Source organism: Pygocentrus nattereri, chromosome 17 (assembly GCF_015220715.1).
Source record: "Pygocentrus nattereri isolate fPygNat1 chromosome 17, fPygNat1.pri, whole genome shotgun sequence".
Classification (NCBI taxonomy): Eukaryota; Metazoa; Chordata; class Actinopteri; order Characiformes; family Serrasalmidae; genus Pygocentrus; species Pygocentrus nattereri.
This window is the reverse complement of record NC_051227.1, coordinates 4,418,361-4,433,360: the sequence shown is the minus strand read 5'-3', so window position 1 is coordinate 4,433,360 and position 15,000 is coordinate 4,418,361. Positions and strand designations below refer to the sequence as shown.

General features: G+C 41.3%; 1 protein-coding gene across 2 annotated transcripts in view; it reads left to right on the top strand.

The window, feature by feature from the left end:
• The window catches only part of LOC108413322 (cytoplasmic dynein 2 heavy chain 1), a 181,046-nt gene extending 174,701 nt beyond the window's left edge, over nt 1-6,345 (top strand). Inside the window, exons 89-92 of one of the 2 annotated variants that reach the window (XM_037546719.1) lie at nt 1,291-1,400; nt 4,146-4,227; nt 5,270-5,386; nt 5,999-6,345. In XM_037546719.1, coding sequence (XP_037402616.1) covers nt 1,291-1,400; nt 4,146-4,227; nt 5,270-5,386; nt 5,999-6,157 — 468 coding nt within the window. In that variant the 3' untranslated portion in view covers nt 6,158-6,345. The remainder of the gene's footprint in view (nt 1-1,290; nt 1,401-4,145; nt 4,228-5,269; nt 5,387-5,998) is intronic. The other variant, XM_037546720.1, reaches the window with a different exon arrangement.
• The last annotated feature ends 8,655 nt before the right edge of the window (nt 6,346-15,000 follow it).

The following is a 15,000-nucleotide window of genomic DNA, read 5'->3' as shown; positions in this document are numbered from 1 at the left end:
ATTCAAACAAGCTGGAAAATGAGAAGCAACTTCAGCCTCGTAAAATGTAGGAACTCGTAAACATTGAGAGGCATTATACAGTAAACTGTTCTACTTTCATGGAAAAGTTTCCAGCTGGTGAGGCAAGAAAAGTGTCTACAGCTGAGCTAAAGATTAAAGCAGAGCAAAGTTACGTCTGTGTTTTTGTTTGTATTATATGTTTAGCCTGTACTAGCACATTAGCATGTGCCGAGACACATACAACCAAGATGGTAAAATGGACTAAAGAATTAAGGCAGTTCTGAGGCAAAAGGGGGTCAAACATTTTACTACCTAATAAAGTGGCCGGTGAGTGTATATTATATATATATATTAGAGGTGAATCTCGATTCGATTATGATTCAGATGCTGCGATGCGATTATAAAACGATTATCGCTGCATCTTGATGCGTCTTTTTTTTCTATACAGGAGTTCTACGTGATTGTGTTCACAGGATTATGTGAACATTTCATAATGAATGGACCAGAATTACTTGGAAAAATTCTGGTTCCATTGACTTACATTAAAAGTAAAGTAGATTTTTTCCTAATCCTAATTTTTTCCTAAAGCACTGCTTTTAATGTAAGTCACTGTCAACATTCTTTCAAGTTATTTTAGGTCATTTCTTCAGGTCCATTCATCATAAATTTACAATGTAAACAATGTAAAGAGCAACAGGTGTTTTCAAATTATGTCAAAAACTGAAACAAGACAAAACTGGAGATGCAAGGTCTTTCTTCATTACCTACAGCGATCATTGGTAATGAAGAATGCAATTAGAATAGCACAGGTTTGATTGTTGACTTTTTGCTGCACTCCAGCCATCGCATGGATTTTATCAATTCCTTCAGTAGCAGATATATTAAATGTAAATAATAGATTAATGAGATGTTGTTTTATAGAGTAAGTCCACTTCACCTTCCACGTAATAAAGAACAGAAGAAATATAAAATACATCTAAATGCTAAATATTGGGATACTGCATATTCCTGTTAACGGCCACAGTGTGACATAAAATTGTAAAAAAATAATTAAGCATTTGAATTGGCACACTGCTGCCCCATCTCAGAGGGACTGTGTGTGTGTGTGTGTGTGTGTGTGTGTGTGTGTGTGTGTGTGTGTGTGTGTATATAAACAAGGTGTAGTGGCTCACCTGCGTCCCACACCAAGATCCGTTGATTAATTTAATGATTGAATAAACACATATGTACACAAACAACAGCTGTACACACACAATTATAATTTTTACTGTGTGTGTGTGTTTTTAACAGAGCTGGATGGAGAGAGTAGAGAAGAACACACTGCTGAGTGACATTCTGGATCTTTCTGAACTTTTCCATCCGGATACCTTCCTCAACGCCCTCAGACAGGAGACCGCCAGGTAACTCACCTGTACACACCTGTACTGACTACTGTATGGGGATACTGTCTCTGTCAAAGTTTGGACTCAACAGAATAAATGTGTGTTTTAGGGCCACCAAAGTTAACACATTTTTAACAAGTTATTTATTTCTAAGACTAATTTAGCGCCATCAAATCATTCTATTAGTTTGACCCTTCGTCTCGTCGTGCAGGCTGAAGCCTGGCTGCAGTGCTTTATGCTGTTCTGATTGTAGCCCTCTCATCAGTCTTTAGACTGCAACCTGAACTACGAGGCATCTGCCAAAAAGTTTTTTGCAGGGCAGAAAATAGCAGAGAGGAATGTGTGGCAGCCACATCTCAGTTCATACTAAATGCATAAACTTGGAATGTCCAAGCCTCATGCTGGGCCACCTCTAGCCGCTTGGGGATGACAGGGCACTACTAAGGGGTAGTTAAGGCGGAGTGGTAACAGCTGTGGGCACTCTACTTAAGGGATGCTCACATGCTGTCTTCTTCTTAGTCTTCACTGTGCCATGTGCATGTCTCTGACTAAGCCTGTATTTTCAGTATTGCTTCCTCTCTCAAATCTTGAATACTGGTTTCTTGAGTATCTCTTTCTTGAGTGCCCTTTCTGTGACTTCTGAAACTCTATTGTTTGAAGATGCTATTCTGCCGTTTCTTTTGTTTGGCCTTAACCTCCCCCACTTTTGTTTATCTGTAACGTGGAGCGATGATGCAGACGCATGTGCTGAGTAAAGCGAGATTTATTTTGGGCAAATCCAGGGTCGTAGTCGGAACAGTCCAGGTTCATATAGCCAACATGGAGAGATTGCGGGACAGACATGACAATAATGAACATAGAACCTCAAACAGATCACATCAAACAGGCCTACAAACAAAGACCAACACAGACCAGGGCAAACATGGGGCTTATATAACACAAGGGATCACAAGACACAGGTGGAAACAATCAGGGGCAGAGTCACAAAACAAGGGGGCAGGATGGTGAAAATCGAAACAAAGAAACACGGGAATGACGGGATAGATGACCGGGAAGTAAACAAGGCACATGGGGGAGTGGGAGGAACCAGTCATGACATTATCAACCCTCCTCGACACTCATTATAGCATTGCTGTGGTAGCTCAGTGGTAAAGCACTAACCCCTACATCGCGATGTTGCTATTTTAAGTCTCGCTTGGTGCAACTTAGCTTTTCTTTTTTCCTACATTCTTGAGTCTGTACTGCTCTGCACTTGAGTCCACATCTTGTGCTCAGCTGGCGGTATATCCCATAGCATTCTGGTATCTGAAGAAGGGAACCACCATTTTGCTTGGGGTAAGCCAGTCTTCACACTACAAAACTAAAGAAATTAGCTTTGGGAGGAGAAAGACAGAGAAGTCCATCAGGTTTCATTCTTCTTACTCAGGCCATGTAAACATTAGCAGTGTTCACAAGTACCTCGAACACCACAACTAACAAACAGAGACTTAATTTCATACTGAAGGGAGAATGATGCCTAAACTGGTAATTAAAGACAGTATAAATAATTCCCACAATATTGAGACAGAGAAAACACCAAAAAAAGTACAACAATTTGCTCCAGTAACACCATTAGGGTCATGAAACCCTGTGGAATTAGAAAATTTGATGTAATAAAGCTGCAAATTAAACCTCGTGTTACACGGGTCACTAAATAACAAAACTCTTCTGATTCGAGCTCTTATTAAAGAGCATAAGCTTGATTTTGTGCTTCAGAAATGTACCTCAGTGCAAATGGCACAGCAACTCCACCTGAAACTGCACTTGATAAGTCAGAGCAGAGCTCAGTCAACTGAAACAAGCTCCGATAACCTTCCTGATAAACCACCTACATGTGATAACATATTTCTCTGTTATCAATCATCAGGAACTTATGGCCATGTAAGGCTGTTTCATGATTTCAGCTCCTGATCCACAGTTTTTGTGCAGATGTTGCTTAGAGGCACCAGTGTGGAAACTGCATGCACTGTGTGGAAATCACATTATTTTTATGTTCTGGAGTGGATGATGCATCAGGAGATAGGTGATATTTATGCACTACACACTTTAGCTGCGCCTTGTGAGTTTGCATGATCTACCACTTGGGTCTGAGCTGTTGTTGCTTCTAGACACTTCCATTTCACAGTAATAGCACTTACAGATCTAGCAAGACGAAAATTTCACGAACTGACTTCTGGTAACAAATCCTATGCATCCTATGACATTGCTGCATTTGACGTCACAGACCTCTTCAGTACAGCCCATTCTACGTCAGTGTTTTATCTATGGTGACTGCAAGGCTATGTGCTTGATTTTATACACCTGTTAGCAATGGGTGTGGCTGAAACCTGAACTCCATAACTAGGAGGTGTGTCCACATACTTTTGGTATTATAGTGTAGATGATACATATACTCACTGGTTGGAACATGCAGATACTGTTGCTTTCACTGGACATTGGAATCTCTGTGAAAATCACATTATTTTCATGCTCAGGTTTTACGTTTAAACAAATAAAATAATGCTGCAAGAAGTATGCATTCTTACATATATGCAAAATACAGTCTTAACACTCATTGAAACTAAACTAAAATTTAAAAATGGAACTAAATAAAATTAAAACTAATTCAGTTTTTAAAAATATATCAATGTTGACATTTACAGTGGACAGTTTAGAATTTGTGAGTGAGGTTGGTGTGCAGATGTATGTGGAATCATTTGCAATTTTCTATCTTGCTGTATTCAGGTGTATGGGCTGCTCTATGGACAGTCTGAAGTTTGTGGCATCGTGGAAGAGTCAGATAGCTGGAGCCAAACTACAAGTGAAGGTGCACGCCCATTAAGTTTGTTATCCTTCTACAGTTCTTTCAGTTAGGTATCTTTGGACAGGTCTGTTTGGTAAGTTATCCTTAGACAGCTCTCTTGTTAGTTATCCTTGGACAGTTCTCTTTTGTTAGTTATCTTTAGTCAGGTATTTTTGGTTAGTTATGCTCTGACAAGTCTCTGATTAGTTATCCTTGAACACATCTCTTTGGTTAGTTATCCTTGAACAGGTCTCTTTGCTTAGTTGTCCTTGAACAGGTCTCTTTGGTTGGGTAGTTATCCTTGAACATGTCTCTTTGTTCGTTATCCTTGGTAAGGTTTCTTTGGTTAGTTATCCTTGGTAAGGTTTCTTTGGTTAGTTATCCTTGGTCAAGTCTCTGTGGTTAGTTATCTTTAGTCAGGTATTTTTGGTTAGTTATGCTCTGACAAGTCTCTGATTAGTTATCCTTGAACACATCTCTTTGGTTAGTAATCCTTGAACAGGTCTCTTTGCTTAGTTGTCCTTGAACAGGTCTCTTTGGTTGGGTAGTTATCCTTGAACATGTCTCTTTGTTCGTTATCCTTGGTAAGGTTTCTTTGGTTAGTTAGCCTTGGTAAGGTTTCTTTGGTTAGTTATCCTTGGTCAAGTCTCTTTGGTTAGTTATCTTTAGTTAGGTGTTTTTTGTTAGTTATCCATGGACAAGTCACTGATTAGTTATGCCTGAAAAAGTCTCTCTTGTTAGACATCAATGGACAGGTCTTTTTGGTTAGTTATTCCTGGACAGTTCTCCTTGATTAGTAATATTTGGAAAGATCTCTTCGGTTAGTTATCCTTGGTCAGGTGACTTTGGGGTCTTTGGTTAGTTATTCTTGGACAGGCCTCTGGTTAGTTATCCTGAGACAGTTCGCTTTGATTAGTTATTCTTGTTTGGGTCTTTTTGTTATCATTAGTCAGGTCTCTTTGGTTAGTTATTATTGGATAAGTCTTTTTGAAATGCATATAAAACATGAAACCGTTTCACTGAATTTCATTGTAGCCCTCCTCCCTGTGTGTATATTTGTGTGTAGGTTGGGGGGCTACAGTTGGAGGGCTGTATGTTTGATGGAAACCGTCTGAGTGAGAACCAGCACGATTCTCCCAGTGTGTCTGCCGTACCTGCATGCTACATGGCCTGGATTCCACAGGTACCTACACACACACCACTAGATTATCCTCTGCAGTTATGGTGATAAACAATATCATCATGATCCAAATTCAGTTATGAATTACATGTGAATACCACATAGCCTTAACATATAGCTCACATTTTTAGTGATGGTAATTAACATTCAGTAACATTAATATTAACACTCATAACAACCTACATTCATTTGGTTTGAAAACAAAATATAGACTAACTAATTGGCCATTCTTTTGAATGAGTTCTCATTTTACTCTCTCCTCTCATGTGGTAGTTTATCTGATTTATTTCAGCATTATAATCTTTTAGAGTGGTTGTAAAGTATGGATGTGAGTAGTTAATTATTGATGTTCTGCTTATATGTCCAGTGCAGTTTTTTCTATTGCATACATTTTAGACAAACCATGTTTTATAGTGATTGTATGAAAGGAAATGCTCAAGATAAACAAGTAAAAACATTATTTAAATTATATCACAGATAAAATCAATTATCAGCCCAGACTAATAGCTTCTTTTTTATCTGCCTGAGTGTTAAAAGTCATGTTGTGAAATTATCACTGGAGCCGAAGCAGAACCTCACAAGAAACGTAATAAATTGTGTGTGTTTGTGTTTCAGAGTGTTTCAGGTAGTTATTCCCCGGAGGAGTGTGTGTGGTTGCCAGTTTATACGAGTGCGGAGAGAGTGCGTGTGGTCACTAATGTCCAGCTGCCCTGCGGAGGAAATCAGGACCAGTGGATCCAGTGTGGCGCTGCACTGTTCCTCAAACAGCAGTAACACATAGTCCATGTGAGTTAAATTATAATGTTGTACAAAATGAGTAAATCTGTTTAAATATTTAAAATGTCTTTATAAATTTGTCACCAAAGGCTGTATTTTACTAATTGGTTTATGAGCTTTGTATTTAAGAATGTTGTGCTGGTAAAATTCTTCCACTCCTGGGAAATAATACACCAAATAAATAATTAATGCATTCTAGAAAAAGAGTATAGTGTGTTGATTCCACCATTTTTTCTTCGTTCAGTGGTAGAGAAAATCATTTCTGGTTTGGGGACTATTTTGCCTCACAGCTCTGTGCAAATTATGTATGCCTCCACCATGAATGATGAAAGTTCTCAAAACAATCATAAAACAGCGTCTCAGTCATCAGGCAGTGAATTCAGAACCATTTACTGTAGGAACTTTCTGTGCTTTTAGGAGCTTTTAGAGGTGGATGTCTGGTTCCTATCACCACCACTGTGAACAGTTCTGACTCAAAGTTTATCTAGAACCTTTGTTTAACCATTTAATTATGCAGAAATTTTGAAAATCCCCTTTATTTAGAGTTCTAGGTTGTCAAAGAGTCCTAGAGGAGTCTCTCTCTCTCTCTCTCTCTCTCTCTCTCTCTCTCTTTCTCTCTTTCTTTCTTGTTCGCTCGTTCTCTCTCTCTCTCTCTCTCTTTCTCTGTCTCTGTCTCTCTCCCTCTCTCTCTCTCTCTCTCTCTCTCTATGAATGTTAGCAGTGACATAGTTGCCAAGTTAATTATCATGACTGTAAACAAAGTGGAAATCATTAATCAGGGCTGTTCCGCTTCTGAGCTTTCTGATTTAGATCAAAGCCGAATATAAGAAAGACTAGAAGACTATAAATCATTACCGATTATCAGAAGAGCCTGACGACCTTTGGAGTTCTGCTTTAATGAAAAAGAACTGTAGGGGAAATTCAAGAACCTACAAACTCCTGCTAATGTGCATGGGTAACTGTTTATCATCCAGGGTCATATTACCCAAGCATCCTCTAAAATCTGATGTGTTTGGTCTCCATGACTTCGGTGAGGACTGAATTTGACAGTACCTATTACAGAATAATAGTTCCTAACTTCATAATCTCATCATCCAGATAAGAAAATAATATCACACAAACATCCTAACTAGACTAAATGTCCTAAATACTGTAACCAGAGCCAGTCCTGAGCTCCCTGGGCTCCTCTGCAAAGGTGTCCTCCCCATCAGTCAATCAATGTTTACTCCTCTACTGACACACCTAAGCACAGCACATTAAAAATCAATGATACTGTTATTAATTTGATCCCTTTTATATTCATTTGCATCAGGCCCTTTGAAACTGGCTCCCCCATATTTCCTCTATATATTTTCAAGCTATGCCTGGCAGCTTCCACAGTGGAGGTTTTGAACAGGGTCCATTCAGACTCCATGTCTCCTACCTCCTGCGGGAAATGAGAAAAGCTCTTCTGGAGATGGGAGTTGAAATCATTCCGAACAGGGCCTCTGACAGTCGTTCCCAGATCACCCTCACTATTCGCTTGGGCCTACCTTGTCTGACCATCAGTCTTCCCTGCCATCTGATCCAACTCACAGATGGTGATCAGTTGACAGCTCAGCACCTCTCTTCACCCGAGTGTCCAGAACATATGATCCCAAGTCAGATGAAACGACAACAAAGTCGATCTTTGACCTTTGACCCAAGGAGCTCTGGTACCATGTACACTTATGAACATCCTTGTGTTTGAACTTGGTGTTCGTTATGGACAATTATGCCTGGCACTGTCATTGCCAACATGAGCATTAAAGTCTCCCAGTAAGACTATGGAGTCTGTAGGCGGGAACCTTTCCAGAACCCCGCTCACTCATTCCAAGAAGGCCGAATACTCTGACCTGTTGTTTGGTGCATAAGCACAGACAACAGTCAGAGTTTTCCTCTCTGTGATTTTAATTCGCATTGTGGCAACCCTCTCGTCCACCGGGACAAACTCCAACTGCATGGTCACCAGCTGGAGACTTGTGAGTATCCCCACACCTGCCCGGCACCTCTCACCCTGTGCAACCCCTGAGTAGGAGAGGGACCAACCCCTATCCAGGAGTTTGGTTCCAGAGCTGACACTGTGGAGGTGAGCCCAACTATATCTATTTTCTGACACAGGGGTTTCTGCCACAGGGGTCAAGGCCACCAAGGGCCTCCCTGCAATCTCCCACTGCCTATATGGCACTGCAACGCTCCCCCATGCTGGACCTTGCAGGTGGTGGGTCTCCCCACGTTGCCTCTTTGAGCTGAGCCCAGCCTGGTTACATAGGCTGCCTGGCCACCAGGCCCTCGCCAAGGAACACTACCCCCAGGCCTAGCTCCAGGGGTAGGTTGCGGGGGACAGGGCTTCTATGAGGAGTGAGATGGCCAGATACTGTCTGGACTGAACTTTACTCCACAGAGGCTGCTGCTACGAAGTGTGAGCTTAATTTAGTACATGTGCATATAAGTAAATAAATAAGTTATCCTTTATTAGCTCCACAACGGGAAATTTCACCTCCGCATTTAACCCATCCGTGTAGTGTAACACTCTTGCTCAAGGGCACTTCAGTCACATACTATTGGCTCAGGGGATCGAACGGTGACCTTCTGGTCACACAGAACACGTCACAGTATGATCCAGTCACAATATGAACATGTTTCCGCATGGCATAGTTATTTACCAAGCTGCAGTTTGTAAACGTCAGCGTTCATCAAATTGGCAAATCAGTTTGTATTTTTTAAGTGTTACTGTAGTTTGCTTACGTCAAACTGACCCGATTGCTGTTCATTTTACTGTAATAGTATTTCCTCATCTCATCAAAGTTGTAAATAATAAGCAGCTTTGACACAAAGGGCAGGCGGGGCCCTTATGTGATTTGCAGGGTCCTATGTAGTGTGTGTAGTGTGAGCTTATAGGGCCAACCAACTCTGACTTAAACTCGTTTAACCTTCACTTTCTATCATGTTTGGACAGCTGTGACAGACAGCATAACTAAGCTATTAGTATAAACTGTTATAAACACTGCTTTATTTGTGACAGTGGTAATTCTCTGGCTCTGCAGTTAGAATCACATTTTATTCAATTCTCTCTCATTGCCTCTGTTTGTTGATGTCAATGAAAACTTGCCAAATAAAATATTACAGTGATGGTGATGAATAATGAGGAGAGGGAGATGAACTTGTGTCTGTTTATTAGGAGGAATAAGCAGAGCCGACTAAAGCATTTGAGGAAATGGAAACTGAAACTGTGGGTCAGTGATGCCCCATTAAACAGCAGGGGGTGCTGTCACAGCATTCCTAACTCCTGGCAACTTCCAGTTCAACACAATTTTTTTTGTTTTGATATAATGTTGGTTGCTAAATAACAGATGACAGCTCATGACAGCTGATCATCAACCTTGATCAAGTACTTTAGGATTTCCTAACTTGTGGTGAGAAACAAGACCACCTACAGCAGTTTGGCTCCACCCATCAGCCTGCAGCAGTTTAGCCCCACCATTCAGCCTACAGCAGTTTTGCCCCACCATTCAGCCTACAGCAGTTTAGCCCCACCTTTCAGCCTACAGCAGTTTAGCTCCACCCATCAGCCTACAGCAGTTTATCTCCACCATTCAGCCTACAGCAGTTTATCTCCACCATTCAGCCTACAGCAGTTTAGCACCACCAATTACTCTACAGCAGTTTAGCACCACCAATTAGTCTACAGCAGTTTAGCACCACCAATCAGTCTACAGCAGTTTAGCTCCACCCATTCAGCCTACAGCGGTTTAGCTACACCCATTCAGCTACTGCAGTTTAGCCCCACCCATTCAGTCTACAGCAGTTTAGCTCCACCATTCAGCTACTGCAGTTTAGCTCCACCATTCAGCCTACAGCAGTTTAGCTCCACCCATTGAGCCTACAGCAATTTAGCCCAACCCATTCAGCCAACAACAGTTTAGCCCCACCCATTCAGTCTTTAGCAGCTAAGTGCTAAAAAATCAGTGTAGAGCTCATTTACATATATCAATGTTAAAGCCTGATTTGTCACAGTATCATTTCTGGTGCAGTGTTTGCTTCTGTCCTGCACTAATAGCACCTGGTGTGTAGGTGCAGTTTTACACCTGCAGAACCTCCAGCCTGCTCAGAGACAGAGGAGCAGAATTCACACTAACAATCATCTCTTTTAACGCTGCCGCACTTCAGGACTCCTCTCGTTACCATGGAAACAAAGGAATGGAAGAAGTGGTGAAAGTTACTGCAAACTTTTCTCCTTTTCTCTTCTTGTTTCCTCTATTTTCTCCTGCTGTTCAGTCACTGTTCTACAGTTTCTCATTAGGCTGAATGAATAACCGACTCTAAATGTAGGTATTGTGATATAAACCGAGTCTGTTCTACAGTTTCTCATTAGGCTGAATGAATAACCGACTCTAAATGTAGGTATTGTGATATAAACCGAGTCTGTTCTACAGTTTCTCATTAGGCTGAATGAATAACTGACTCTAAATGTAGGTATTGTGATATAAACCGAGTCTGTTCTACAGTTTCTCATTGGGCTGAATGAATAACCGACTCTAAATGTAGGGATTGTGATATAAACCGAGTCTGTTCTACAGTTTCTCATTAGGCTGAATGAATAACTGACTCTAAATGTAGGTATTGTGATATAAACAGAGTCTGTTCTACAGTTTCTCATTAGGCTGAATGAATAACTGACTCTAAATGTAGGTATTGTGATATAAACCGAGTCTGATCTACAGTTTCTCATTGGGCTGAATGAATAACCGACTCTAAATGTAGGGATTGTGATATAAACCGAGTCTGTTCTACAGTTTCTCATTAGGCTGAATGAATAACCGACTCTAAATGTAGGTATTGTGATATAAACTGAGTCTGTTCTAGTTTCTCATTAGGCTGAATGAATAACTGACTCTAAATGTAGGTATTGTGATATAAACAGAGTCTGTTCTACAGTTTCTCATTAGGCTGAATGAATAACTGACTCTAAATGTAGGTATTGTGATATAAACCGAGTCTGATCTACAGTTTCTCATTGGGCTGAATGAATAACCGACTCTAAATGTAGGGATTGTGATATAAACCGAGTCTGTTCTACAGTTTCTCATAAGGCTGAATGAATAACCGACTCTAAATGTAGGTATTGTGATATAAACCGAGTCTGATCTACAGTTTCTCATTAGGCTGAATGAATAACCGACTCTAAATGTAGGTATTGTGATATAAACTGAGTCTGTTCTAGTTTCTCATTAGGCTGAATGAATAACCGACTCTAAATGTAGGTATTGTGATATAAACTGAGTCTGTTCTAGTTTCTCATTAGGCTGAATGAATAACCGACTCTAAATGTAGGTATTGTGATATAAACTGAGTCTGTTCTACAGTTTCTCGTTAGGCTGAATGAATAACCGACTCTAAATTGATCTCTTTCTCTGCCACTATACACCCTTTAACTGCTGCTGCACTCAGCACTTTAACTTTTGACTCATACTTTGCACAATGTAAGGTTTACAGGTATGACTGTGTGTGTGTGTGTGTGTGTGTGTGTGTGTGTGTGTGTCTGAGTGAGTGATGGTAGGAGTGCAGGTTTTTATTTTACTTTATTTTATATTTATTTTATCTTATTCCCTACATGTGAATTTCTGTCTGATACTGTGCACTGTGAGCTCCTGTAACCAACACCAAATTCCTAAAGCTTGATTCTGATTCTACAGTTTTTCATTAGGCTGATGTAAAATAGCTGCTGTTTCTGAAAGAAGGGCCCGTTTGGTTCCTTGAGGCTCTTGGTCAGTCATTGTAATTGGACTGGACTCTAATGCAGCTTAAATTATCTTTACCTGAGGCACAGGTACCTGACCTGCAGTAAATATTCAACACCCGGGGGAAGGTTAATCTGACTCACATACACACACATTTTTTTTCTGTGAATTGTGGGGACATTACATAGGCTTCCAGTCCTTTCCTGGAGCGTTAACTAAGCTTTCACCCTAACTACTACTACCTTAACTCTAACCCTAACCTTGCTCTAACCATAAAATATGTCTTTACATTAAAATTTAATGATTTACAATGTGGGGATCAGCTTGTGTTCCCCATAATGAAGAAAAGTCCCCACAATGTAGTGCATAGACAGGTTTTGGTCCCCACAATGTTGTATAAACCTGGTACACACACCCACACTCCTCTTTATCTGTTAGAGTGAAACGGCATCCAACTAAAGGTGAAGATTCAACTGCTTTGATTTAGTTATGTTACAGGGGATTATAATTAATAAGGAAAAAATTTATTAAGTGTATAATAATTGTAATTATTGTACTAATAATGTTATTTTTGTTGTTATTATGATTACTTTATTTACTTTAGAAAGTAGTGCAAAGTACTTAAGTATAAAAACTATAAATAAACTAAATATAATACAAAATGATACATTAAACAATAACTGAGTAAGAAATATCAAATATACTAATAAGCATAAGAAAAATGGAAAATAAAATAAAGCAAATTATGAAGTAATGAACGAGAAATAAAATTATGTATAGAAATTTACAGCAAAAACACCTTCACACCACTGAGAGAGAGAGAACAGACAGAAGAACAGAGAAAACAAAGAGAGAGAGAGAGACAGAGAACGATAGGACCACGAGCACCTGCAGATCTTTCAGCGCTCGTTTCCTCTGAGGACGTTGCTCACAGAGATATTAAAGATTTCCATCCAGAAGAAGTTCAGAGTGTTACAGCAGCACCTGAGTGCAAAACAGGAAACAGAGGGACTAGAACACTGCAGTTTAGGAAGTCTGAAAAAAAAAACACCTCTCTCTGTCTGAGTAAGACTCTGAACGGACCAAAAAAGATGTGGACCACCAACATGCAGCCAATCAGAACAAAGAGGAGTATTCACTTACCTGCCGACCAATCAGGACAAGTATTTTTTTAAAGTAGTGGGCCCTGTTTGGCTTCAGAGTGAACACTGGGGACAGGGATTTGGCCTGAACATTGCGAACAGGGCTTTGGAGTGAACATTCGGGGGGCAGGGCTTTGGAGTGAACACTGGGGGCAGGACTTTGTAGTGAACACTGGGGGTGGGCCTTTGGAGTGAACACTGAAGATGAGGCTTTGTAGTGAACACTGGGGGTGTGCCTTTGGAGTGAACACAGAGGACGAGGCTTTGTAGTGAACAATGGGGACGGGCCTTTGGAGTGAATACTGAGGACGAAGCTTTGTAGTAAACACTGAGGACGAGGCTTTGTTGTGAACACTGAGGATGAGGCTTTGTAGTAAACACTGAGGAGGAGGCTTTGGAGTGAACACTGAGGACGAGGCTTTGGAGTGAACACTGGGGGCAGGGCTTTGGAGTGAACACTGAGGACGAGGCTTTGGAGTGAACACTGGGGGCAGGGCTTTGGAGAGAACACTGAGGACGAGGCTTTGGAGTGAACACTGAGGACGAGGCTTTGAAGTGAACACTGGGGCCAGGGCTTTGGAGGGAACACTGGGGGCAGGGCTTTGGAGTGAACACTGGGGGCAGGGCTTTGGAGTGAACACTGGGGGCAGGGCTTTGGAGTGAACACTGGGCACAGGGCTTTGTAGTGAACATTAAGAGGCAGGACTTTGGAGAGCATATTTGGGGAAAGGCTTTGGAGTAAACACTGGGAAACTATGGAGGCTTTGGAGTGAACACTGAGGATGAGGCTTTGTAGTAAACACTGAGGACGAGGCTTTGTTGTGAACACTGAGGATGAGGCTTTGTAGTAAACACTGAGGAGGAGGCTTTGGAGTGAACACTGAGGACGAGGCTTTGGAGTGAACACTGGGGGCAGGGCTTTGGAGTGAACACTGAGGACGAGGCTTTGGAGTGAACACTGGGGGCAGGGCTTTGGAGAGAACACTGAGGACGAGGCTTTGGAGTGAACACTGAGGACGAGGCTTTGAAGTGAACACTGGGGCCAGGGCTTTGGAGGGAACACTGGGGGCAGGGCTTTGGAGTGAACACTGGGGGCAGGGCTTTGGAGTGAACACTGGGGGCAGGGCTTTGGAGTGAACACTGGGGGCAGGGCTATATTTGTTGAGTATGTCTGTAATGCAGCGTCCCTATTACTGTGTCTGAAGTCTGAAGTTTTCATTACGGAAAAAAATATTTTTAGCTAAAATGAAAGGAAAATGGTGAAAAATTCCCGGGACCTCGTGCTCTTCCACCCCAACTCACACACACACATTCCTCTACTTCAATAAAGAGGTGTCCCCACTATGCGACAAAAACCAGTGCGTCTGTGTCTGTTTAATGATAAATTGTTGTAATTCCACTTTAATTGTCTGTCCAGGTTGTAGATAGTCAGTAAACATCCCTCAAAAAGAGAGAGAGAGAGAGAAACAAAGAAAGAGAGAGACTGAGAAAGAGAGTAGAGACAAAGAAAGAGGTAGAGAGAGCGAGAGAACAGAGAGAGAGAGAGAGAGAGAGAGAGAGAGAGAGAGAGAGTAGAGACAAAGAAAGAGGTAGAGAGAGCGAGAGAGGTGTATGTGATTGAGTTAATTAACTGGCCGGCTGTAGTGGAGGGTGGAGGAAGAATGGAAAGATTTAATAAAAGTGTGTGATCACACTCTCTGTGATGAAGATGACTCACCCTCCTCCTCCTCTTCTGCAGGGTGATGACATCATTACTGCAGTTCGGAAAGTTCACACACCCCTCTGATTCTTCTCTTCTTTTATCTTTCACTCTCTCTCATCTCTCTATGCCTTTCTCTAGTCTCTCTCTCTCATCTCTCTGTCTCTCTCATCCCTATGCCTTTCTCTAGTCTCTCTCTCTCTCTCTCTCTCTCTCTCTCTCTCTCTCTCTCTCTCTCTC